At 40.0% G+C, this 11,658-nt stretch overlaps 2 protein-coding genes and 1 pseudogene across 2 annotated transcripts; all 3 read left to right on the top strand.

Annotated features, from left to right (window-relative positions):
- The first annotated feature begins 1,340 nt into the window (after positions 1 to 1,340).
- LOC138615191 (protocadherin beta-15-like) lies at positions 1,341 to 3,842 on the top strand. The gene has a single exon (XM_069688807.1). The coding sequence runs from the start codon at positions 1,437 to 1,439 to the stop codon at positions 3,840 to 3,842; it is 2,406 nt and encodes an 801-aa protein (XP_069544908.1). The 5' UTR covers positions 1,341 to 1,436.
- Positions 3,843 to 5,079: 1,237 nt separating this feature from the next.
- Positions 5,080 to 8,443, top strand: LOC138615190 (protocadherin beta-16-like; annotated as a pseudogene).
- A 2,102-nt stretch (positions 8,444 to 10,545) lies between these two features.
- On the top strand, positions 10,546 to 11,652 carry LOC138615192 (protocadherin beta-16-like; the record flags this gene model as incomplete). The annotated part of the gene is made up of 1 exon (XM_069688808.1): positions 10,546 to 11,652. A coding segment is annotated over exon 1 (1,005 nt), but the record flags the coding sequence as incomplete, so codon positions are not given.
- Between the last annotated feature and the right edge of the window lie 6 nt (positions 11,653 to 11,658).

The following is an 11,658-nucleotide window of genomic DNA, read 5'->3' as shown; positions in this document are numbered from 1 at the left end:
CTACATACATTCCGTGTTTAATGCAGCGTTGAATTGGACCATTCAGTGGTACATATGCATCAAGTCATTTAAGCCATGGGTAGGTTTATACCTTGCCATGCACTTTCATGATATTCCTTTTTTGGCATGTACCTCTCTGTTTATGATGTGGAGGACATGACTGAGACTTGACTGTTGTTTCCTTTTCCAACGTTCCTTAGTTATAGCTACCCTTTTGCAGGTTTGCTATTTTTCTTGGCTGTCAAACTTCCCTGCCAATACTTGATGATGGTTTAATACCATTTCTAGGAAATAACTCTTTGAAATGAAACAATCGCTGAGTTATCAACACAAATTGAATTTTCCCAGCGGAAAGCCTGTCTTATTTTTTCTCATATATGTGACTGTATATTAGTGTGTGATTAGAACCGTCTACACAACTCCTTGAAATGAAGCCTAAAAACCGACTGTATTGTTGTTGTTTTTTTTTCAATGTCTACGTTCTTTTACCTGCACACAAAGCAATCCGTGTTTGCAGGACACCTGTGTTTGCATCTCTATTCTCTCGATCACGTTTGGATGAAACATTAGTCGTTCCTGTCATTGCATCAATGTTTAAGATAGCGGTAGACAGAGTTTCCACGTGTGTGTAGTATTCATTAGAAACACAAGCTGACCAAACATGTGCTTAATCGACGAACAAAATCATCAAGTCATTTTAATACATTGGAGGCAACTTTTGTAAAGGTGATGTTTATTTTCAGCTTTGACAACGTTTCAAATATCCTTAGTTCATGTAAAAGTAAACACTTTGTTCTATGGAGATTACAAAGCATATTGATGTGGCCCGTAGTTAATGACGATCTACTGTTATAGGATTCCCAATGTAAATTAGGTTCCATGTATATGGCGGCATTGTTATTAATTTAAAACGAGTGGTTACATTTGTCAAATCAGAAATGTTGCAATACTTTTTAAAATTTTTTTTATCTTACAATGTAAGAATCAAATTATTTTATGTTCGGAGATCAGTTTCTTATTTTTTGTGAATGCAGGAGATGTTAGAGGGTGAACATTGTTGGTCTTCTCACCGTTTAATCGCTGTCCATAGTGCTGAACGTCTTTATATTTTTGTGCAATTGACCACGTACAATAATTTCACTTGTGAATAGATATTCAAATATGACACTGCAGTGGTGGTCGTGGCAGCCGATCTGGCATATTGTACTGGGTTCATAGTCATTTGTAATATTCCAAATACACTCACGGCGTCGCTGCTCACTTGCAGATATGAGGAGGTTACTCTCTCCACCCACAAAAAAAGAAGAAGCAGGAATTGCATTAAAAGCAGAGCGGCTATTGTTGTATAAGCGGTGTGCCTTGATTCTTTTACAATTGTTCTGGGATTTTCTCAGCAGAAGGAACACTTGCGTATCTGTATCTTCTTGGGATAAACGATGGGCTTTAACGGACAATCGTTTCTGTTTTTTGTCTTTGGATGTTCTTTCTTTGTCCATATCACCACTGCAGACCTCAGCTATTCTGTACCGGAGGAGATGAGGCCCGGATCCGTTGTTGGAAATATTGCCAAGGATCTCGGATTGGAAATAGGGGAATTGTTCACTCGTAAAGCCCGCATTGATACAGAAGAAAACGACCAGCATTACTGCGCTATTGATCTAAAAACAGGGAATTTTGTCATCAGGGAAAGGATCGACAGAGAGGAGCTGTGCGGGGAGAAGGTTTCGTGCATGCTTAAATTTGAATTAGTCCTAGAGAGCCCTTTGGAGCTACACCGCATTTCGCTGCTTATTCAAGATGTAAATGACAATTCACCCGTTTTTCCAAAAGATGCAGTTAAATTGGAAATAACAGAATCAGCCAGTAGAGGAGCTCGATATCGTGTCAACGAAGCACACGACCTCGACATTGGACAAAATACAGTTAAACAATATAATTTACAAAAGAATGAACATTTTATTTTATCTTTTCGAGACGACGCTGATGGATCTAAGAACGTCGAGTTGGTGTTAGACAAAGAGCTAGATCGCGAAAAAGAACATGATTTAAATTTCGTGCTCACTGCAGTTGATGGTGGGGATCCACATAGATCAGGAACTGCCATTATTCACGTGACGGTGCTGGATGCTAATGATAACGCGCCTGTGTTTGATCAGGCCGTTTACAAAGCCAGTCTACCTGAAACTTCTAATGTTGATACTGTAGTCCTAACTGTAAGTGCCACTGACGCAGACGAGGGAGCAAATGGAGAGGTGACATATGAATTTAGTCGCATTTCAGAAAGGGCTAAAAAGGTGTTCTCACTGAACGGTAAAACTGGGGAGATAAAAGTCAAAGGAGCACTTGATTTCGAGAGCAACTCAAAGTATGAAATGCGCATTGATGCCAAAGATGGTTACGGACTTTCATCTGATGCTAAAGTAATGATTGATATCACTGATGTTAATGACAATGCTCCAGTCATATATATGAAATCTCTGATGAACACCATACCTGAGAACGTGTCACCTGGTACAGAGGTGGGCATCATTAACGTGCAGGACAGAGACTCTGAGAATAACCGACAGGTCCGCTGCTCCATTCAGCAGGGTGTCCCTTTTAAATTGGTCCCTTCTATTAAAAACTATTATTCTCTGGTGACCACAGGACAACTGGACCGTGAACTAGTGTCTGATTACAACATTACAATCACTGCCACTGACGAGGGCTCTCCACCTCTGTCCTCCTCTAAAACTGTTCAGTTATCTGTAGCTGACATCAACGACAACCCACCTGTGTTTGAGGAACAGTCGTACAGCACATATGTGACTGAAAATAACAAACCTGGCTCCACTTTATGTTCCGTTACTGCTCGAGACCCCGACTGGAGACAAAACGGTACAGTGATTTATTCTCTGTTACCTGGTGAGGTGAACGGTGCCCCGGTGTCCTCCTATCTGTCTGTTAACGGAGACACGGGGGTGATCCACGCTGTGAGGTCGTTTGATTATGAACAGTTCAGGAGTTTTAAAGTCCACGTGATGGCCAGAGACAACGGTTCTCCTCCGCTCAGCAGCAACGTGACCGTCAGCGTTTTCATATCGGATGTGAACGACAACTCTCCTCAGATACTGTACCCCGCCCCGGAGGGCAACTCCTTCATGACCGAGCTGATCCCCAAAGCTGCACACGGAGGCTCTCTGGTGTCCAAAGTGATAGCGGTGGACGCGGACTCCGGACAGAACGCCTGGCTGTCCTATCATATAGTCAAATCCACTGATCCGGGACTTTTCACTATTGGTGTCCACAGCGGAGAGATCAGGACCCAGCGGGACATTTCTGAATCTGACAGCATGAAACAGAACCTTATTGTGTCAGTGAAAGATAACGGACAGCCCTCTCTCTCTGCCACCTGTTCCATGTATTTACTTATTTCTGATAATTTGGCTGAGGTGCCAGAACTGAAAGATATTTCTTATGATGAGAAGAATTCCAAATTGACCTCTTACCTGATCATCGCGCTGGTGTCTGTGTCCACCTTTTTTCTGACCTTCATCATCATCATCCTCGGTGTGAGGTTTTGTCGCAGGAGAAAGCCCAGACTGTTGTTTGACGGAGCAGTTGCCATCCCCAGCGCTTATCTCCCTCCTAATTACGCAGATGTTGACGGCACAGGAACTTTACGCAGCGCTTACAACTATGACGCCTACCTGACAACAGGTTCTAGAACCAGTGACTTTAAGTTTGTGACGTCTTACAATGACAACACGCTGCCTGCTGACCAGACTCTGAGGAAGAGTCCATCAGACTTTGCTGATGTCTTTGGAGAGTCAGATGGATCTCCAGAGGTAGGATTAATTTGACTTATTCACAAGTATTTTAATATATTTTCCAGTTACTTGTTTGACAGTGTTGTGCATCGAAGAATCAATCGTGACTCGTGTTAACAGATATAAGAAATGTCTTTTGGCCTTGAATTTCACACATTTTATTTCATATTTTACATTTCGAATTAATATAATTTAATGACATAAATTTAAGATTGATGCATACTTGAATCAAACAGACTTTCTCGAGGGTTTTAGGGACTCTGACGATTCTTTCCAGGTAAGACATCCAATATAAAGTAATCTGTGTTACACACGCTTCAGAGGCCAAACTTTATCATTTAGGGTAAATGTATGACATCGTACAATGACAACACGCTACCCTCTGAGCAGACTGAGATTAAAGTATGAGAGTCTGCTGAATGTTTCTGAAGTGCACCAGATGAAAAATAGTTTTAATAGCTGTATTTACAATGTTTAGAAGGGCAAATTGTCACATTAATTGTATAATCTGTCGCTATCCATGGTCCTGATCACAGCAAATATCTCTGAAACTTATCGTGACACTATTTTGTTTGAAATCTTATTGTTAATGAAACAAACCTTTTGCATAACTACAGAATTTTTTTTTAAAGATTTCTATTTCTATACCATTTACATCCATTTGGTGTTTTCTTTTTGTGAAACAGCTTTATCTTTGAAGAAATCGTTCAGTTTTCTACTTTTGGACACCATTCTCGATTTTTATTCATACAGTGATAGAAAAAAAAACATTTTGCAATGCACTTTGACCGTACAGTCATGACCTTCTGCCTTTGTGCCTCATACTGTTTTATTAATTTGCAGGAGAAGTGTGCATTCAGCTTTATATAATGTTTTAGGCTGCATTTTGAGGGGATGTTATGTCAATTTGAAGTATTCTGTATGGCTTTTCTTATAGTTTTTGACCTCATACATATATAAGTTACACATTTTGTTGAAATAACGTTATACAATTCAATACAACATGTCTGTCTGTGGGCTCTCATAAACTAAGTTGCATGCTCTGTGTTAACTTGCTGAGGGATTGTAGTTTGCGATCTTCCGGACATGCTGTGAGTGTCGCTGTCTACCAGTCGAAAACTGAAATACAGTATAGTCCATATGAGACCTTCAGACGTGTCCACCCACATTTTTGCTGTTCATTGTTTGTTACCACACCATTTGTCTTGAATGACTGAGATATTCCTCTGTTCTTGAGGATTGCTGATCAATTCCTTTTTGTGTGCTTCATTTCGATTACTGAAGGATGGCCTACATTGGATTTACAGTGAAGCTTGTTTGCGGCTCACTTTTTTGGCTTTTAGGATTACAGCTGTCTTACGGTGATGTGAGCTATTCTTTTGCGGAGGAAATGAAACGCGGATCAGTGATCGGAAACATAGCCAAGGATCTCGGGCTTCAAGTAAGCAGACTTTCACCTCGGAAGGCTCGAATTGTACTCGAGGGAAACCGTAAACATTATTGCGAGATAGATGCTGATACCGGGGAACTGGTTGTTGCGGATCGGATCGATCGAGAGGAGCTTTGCGCAGCAAAGATCTCATGCCATTTAAAATTTGAGCTTGTACTTGAGAACCCGCTCGAATCTCACCGGATATCTTTGCAAATTCAGGATATTAATGACAATCCACCAGTTTTTGTTAAGGATGCTGTTAAACTGGAAATACGCGAATCAGCTCCCAAAGGGTCTCACTATAGAATAAATGCGGCACGCGATGCAGACATTGGACAAAACGCTGTTCAAAATTATATTTTGCAAAACAACAATTATTTTGTTCTAAATGTCCTCACCAATTCTGTTGGAAAAATACGGTGAACTAGTCTTAGACAAAGAATTAGACAGGGAAGATAAAAACGAGATTGTGTTGTTGCTTACAGCCTTTGATGGTGGATCTCCTCAGAGATCAGGCACTGTAGTCATACATGTTACTGTACTGGATGCTAATGATAATGAACCAGTGTTTAGCCAGAGTGTCTATAAAGCAAGTCTGCCTGAAAACTCTCCTTTAGATACTGTTGTTCTCTCAGTGAGTGCTACTGATGCAGACGAAGGAATTTATGGTGAAGTAACTTATGGAATTGACCATGTTTCAGATGAAAACCAATATTTTCTTTAAATCCCAAAACAGGAGAAGTTAAAGTAGCTGGAGCTATTGATTATGAAAAAGAATCATCTTATGAAATGCAGATTAGTGCTAAAGATGGTTTGGGATTGGCCTCATATGCAACGTTAATTATTGACATTACGGACATAAATGACAACGCCCCAGTTATACACCTGAAATCCCTGTCTAACCCCGTACCTGAGAACGTGTCACCTGGTACAGAGGTGGGCATCATTAACGTGCAGGACAGAGACTCTGAGAATAACCGACAGGTCCGCTGCTCCATTCAGCAGGGTGTCCCTTTTAAATTGGTCCCTTCTATTAAAAACTATTATTCTCTGGTGACCACAGGACAACTGGACCGTGAACTAGTGTCTGATTACAACATTACAATCACTGCCACTGACGAGGGCTCTCCACCTCTGTCCTCCTCTAAAACTGTTCAGTTATCTGTAGCTGACATCAACGACAACCCACCTGTGTTTGAGGAACAGTCGTACAGCACATATGTGACTGAAAATAACAAACCTGGCTCCACTTTATGTTCCGTTACTGCTCGAGACCCCGACTGGAGACAAAACGGTACAGTGATTTATTCTCTGTTACCTGGTGAGGTGAACGGTGCCCCGGTGTCCTCCTATCTGTCTGTTAACGGAGACACGGGGGTGATCCACGCTGTGAGGTCGTTTGATTATGAACAGTTCAGGAGTTTTAAAGTCCACGTGATGGCCAGAGACAACGGTTCTCCTCCGCTCAGCAGCAACGTGACCGTCAGTGTGTTCATATCGGATGTGAACGACAACTCTCCTCAGATACTGTACCCCGCCCCGGAGGGCAACTCCTTCATGACCGAGCTGGTCCCCAAAGCTGCACACGGAGGCTCTCTGGTGTCCAAAGTGATAGCGGTGGACGCGGACTCCGGACAGAACGCCTGGCTGTCCTATCATATAGTCAAATCCACTGATCCGGGACTTTTCACTATTGGTGTCCACAGCGGAGAGATCAGGACCCAGCGGGACATTTCTGAATCTGACAGCATGAAACAGAACCTTATTGTGTCAGTGAAAGATAACGGACAGCCCTCTCTCTCTGCCACCTGTTCCATGTATTTACTTATTTCTGATAACTTGGCTGAGGTGCCAGAACTGAAAGATATTTCTTATGATGAGAAGAATTCCAAATTGACCTCTTACCTGATCATCGCGCTGGTGTCTGTGTCCACCTTTTTTCTGACCTTCATCATCATCATCCTCGGTGTGAGGTTTTGTCGCAGGAGAAAGCCCAGACTGTTGTTTGACGGAGCAGTTGCCATCCCCAGCGCTTATCTCCCTCCTAATTACGCAGATGTTGACGGCACAGGAACTTTACGCAGCGCTTACAACTATGACGCCTACCTGACAACAGGTTCCAGAACCAGTGACTTTAAGTTTGTGACGTCTTACAATGACAACACGCTGCCTGCTGACCAGACTCTGAGGAAAAGTCCATCAGACTTTGTTGACGCATTTGGCCTGTCAGAGGAGGCACTCGAGGTAGGCACCTGTCATGCTTTTGTGATTTTGCACAATCCACTTTTTTTTTTTAAATTTGTTTTTTATTTTTAATTGAACTGGAAAATTGCAGTTACCATTTGGAGACATAGATGGTCCCTGGTGTACCGTAGCCTTATTCCACAGGGACTTTGCTGTTGTTCATTGCTGCTAATAAGATCACATGTTATGATGCGGATTTTGGATACTTTGCCATATATTTATCAGTCTTGTTTCAGTTCAAGTTTATTCAAGTTTGTTTGACCTACTTTGGGCAGACCAGTTCTGTACTTACATAGCAGTGATATAACTGTTCAATTTTTTTTTAATTTTTAATATACAGCTTCTATATTTATCATCTCTATTTATTTATTCATTGTACTTTCCTAAATTTTACTTTTCTGCTCATTATTGATTAGAAGCAATACTGTTGCTTAATCCCAAATACTTACAATACTGTAGTCATCTGTGCAGTTGTATCTGCATATTCTTGAGGTAATTCTCTTTCATAATGCATCAGTATCTATGTTGAAACTTGCAAAATGCAACGAATAGTAGCTTTGTTGTAACCATGCAGTTACAGTTGTAAGTTCTGATTAATCAGTGGCCGAATAATTGAAGCGGCTGTACTTCATGCATCATTACGTAAACTGGGCAATGTCTTCACAAATTGTGTTTTTTACATGTTCTACTTCATGCCATAGCAGGTTTTTTAATCAGCTGTCATATAAAGGCATTGCTAGTTTGATTAAGCCATTCCAACTTAAAACCCCTTACATTTAAACTTTTAAGTTCTGTGACTACCCAGCATTTAAATGTCAACCTTCTTACTGCAGTTGTATAAAATTGTGAAATTTTTTTGAAAATTGACTGCTCTTTTTTTGTCACTTAATCAGTGGTATTGGCTGACTTTGTTTGTAGTCTCCAATATCTCTCTTTTTCTTTTACGTAATAGGAATAACAAAAAGTTAACTCTTTTGTTAACTTTCACAGTTGAGCAAAAATAAGTTATTTGGGTTTTGAAATATGTTAGGTTAACACTTAATGTTTAACCAAGTGATGCATGAGATTGAATACATACTGGATGAGAAGTAAAGATGAAGTAAAGTATAGGAGCAACAGCTGTATGGTATCGTCAGTCTCTTTTTTGGGGAAAATAGTTATATTTTCTGATTATTCAAATAGTTGTAGTCATGAGAGTAGATTGCATTTGGACTGTCGGTCCATTTGTTTGTCTGTCATACTTTTATGATACAAACATTTAGAGTGTGGGAGCCCTATTCCTGATTGTGCCCTGCTCCTATTCTTGTATATTTTTCACTCAGAGTCAACAAATTAAAAGCAACACATCAAAACGCTTCAAATTTGGGATTTTAAGACTTATGTTCCTGCTTACCACACTTTTGGTGGTGATTGCTCGAATATCTAGGACAAGGTAAACTGTTGTTCAAAATATGACCACAACGTAAACTTGTCAAGTTTTTTATTTCGATTTTACAATTTCTAAGCATTTGTCACAATTTTTTTTTTCTTGGAAAATAACTTTGACTGTATAAATGAAGCTCTTTGTGCTGAGGCAACAATTAAGTATAATTTACTAAAGGGCTATGCTGTCAAACTAATGGCTTCAGTTCATACAATATTTTATCAACTCTGACATTCTGTTGTTACACCAATATGTTGTCCATTAGGAAAATTTTAATCATCACTGGCATTTATACATTCATTTTATCATTGAGTTGGGGATTTCCATCATAGCCAGCCTGTTTTCATGACCTGCAGACATTTTTTTGTTGTTGTTCAGTGCTTTGGGGATTTACATCAGTTTGTCAAGCATTGCCTGGGAAAGTGTTTGTTGTTTCTTTGGAATATGCAGTAGTTACCTCATGGTAAGGGACCTGAGCTTGCTTGTTTATCATGCATGTACTCACTGTGCAGGATTTTTTATATTTTTTTTATTTTTTTAGCTTGGAAGTTGCTGTCTTTGAAAATGCATGTATGTGTTACAAGATGAGGTTCATTCAGAAGGTCTTTGCTTGAACATACACTTGGAAGTGAAAGTTGTTGTCCTCTTATAGATTAAGACTTTTATTTGGTGTAACTTTAAATATAGACTGGCAGTATAATGAGTGTGATAGTGGATGCTTATATTTGTGTTTTTAGTTTAAGGTGGGCTGTTTAACCATTTCAATGGAATAAATTATAGGCAGTATTCTTCAACAATTAAATGGGCATGTTGGGTATCACTTGTAATAATTGATTTGGTATTTTTGATGGACTGTGCAAGAAATAATGAAATGTTTTCTTAATCACATCTATCACTGTTTGAATATGCAAATACTTAAAAGAAATCTTTCCATCCTAAAAACACTGCAGTAATATTTTCATGTTTTTCCCTTAATTAACTGCCAAGCACTGCTCTGTTTTTTTTCTATGATGCAGAGATGGGTCATACTGGTCTCACTTAAAGTATTTTTAGAATATATAGTTGATAATTAATGCTGTGTATTGTGTGTCATTGTTATTTACCCTTATTTGATTCAGCTTTGCTTTATGACACAAAGATGTGTTGTATTTTCATTTAATCTCAGTGTCTGTACAACATTTCAGTTGTGATAGACGATTCACATGTTTAAGAAATAATCAAATAGCGTTGAGTTGTGGACGAGTGTGTTTTGCCGTCTGACATACATTTGTTTTTCAGATGGCTTATGAATGCTATGCAGAAAAAAATATTCAGTAGTCAAATAACACTGTGTGTGAATGCCTTCTCTGTAGTGGCCTACAGAGAAGGCATTCACACACAGTGGGAAAGGCAATTACAACAGACGCTTGGCCATTTGTAATGATAACTATTAAATATCACAGCGTCCATGTAATAATCAAATCCTGACTGAAAAACAAAAAGTTGCTCCTTGATAGAGCCTGTGATGTTGCCAGCTTGTTTGAGTTTTCACTGCTATAACTCATTGAAACTCTTGGTGTCACTGTGCATCAACAAAGTAAGAAAGTGTGCATCGCTTCATCCATTCTTTTCCACCATTGAAAAGCGTTATTGTGGTGCGGTGTGTCTCTGGCTGCAGGACGTTACAAAAGGCCAACATTGGGATTATAGTCGGTTATTTATCGACAAGGAGGAATACAACCGTCTTTTACAAGGGAGAGATGAAAGTCTGGCCGACCATGGGGACTAAAGTGTACAGACGATTTTCCATCAATCGCTATTGTGTGGTTTTCCTTTTCATCAGCCTGCATTTCGCGTATGGAGATGTGAGCTACTCTGTCGCAGAGGAGATGAAACGCGGCTCTGTGATTGGAAATATAGCCAAAGATCTCGGCCTCGGGACTGCCACACTTTCATCGCGTAAAGCTCGCATTGACACAGACAGGAATGATAAAAGGTATTGTGATATCAATCTGAGCACTGGAGATTTGATTGTTACCGACAGGATCGACAGGGAAAGTCTTTGTGGTAAGAAGGCGACCTGCATTTTAAAAGAGGAGCTTGTTTTGGAAAACCCTTTGGAGCTCCAGCGCATCAGTATTCATGTGCAGGATATAAACGACAACACCCCCGAGTTTAGTGAGGACTTGATTTCATTTGAAATAACAGAATCAGCCGATAAAGGAGCTAGATTCTTACTGACTGAAGCCCATGATGCAGATATCGGTACAAATGCTGTACAACGCTACAATGTACAAAACAATGAGCATTTCACCATTAATGTGGATACAGAGGTGAATGGACGGAAACACTCCGAACTAGTTTTGGTAAAAGAATTAGACCGAGAGAAAGAGAAAGAACTGAAATTGGTGCTTACAGCTTTAGATGGGGGATCACCTCAGAGATCGGGTACCGCCATCATACACGTCACTGTACTGGATGCTAATGATAACGCCCCAGTTTTCAGTCGGGCCGTTTATAAAGCCAGTCTGCCCGAAAACTCTCCTTTAGACACTGTAGTGGTTACAGTGAGCGCTACTGATGCAGACACGGGACCTAATGGGGATATTACATATAATTTTGATCATGTATCTGATGATCATGTCTCTTTGTTCTCACTTGATCATAAGACAGGGGAGATAAAAGTAATTGGTTCTATTGATTATGAAACGGAGACCTCAATTGAACTACGAATAAGAGCAAAAGACGGACCTGGTCTGACCTCATATTGT

This window comes from Brachyistius frenatus, unplaced genomic scaffold (assembly GCF_029030835.1).
Source record: "Brachyistius frenatus isolate BFR_SWC_R1_liver_20210118 unplaced genomic scaffold, ASM2903083v1 Contig_761, whole genome shotgun sequence".
NCBI classification, from domain to species: Eukaryota; Metazoa; Chordata; class Actinopteri; family Embiotocidae; genus Brachyistius; species Brachyistius frenatus.
The sequence above is the reverse complement of the archived record's forward strand: the minus strand, read 5'-3'. Positions and strand labels throughout refer to the sequence as shown.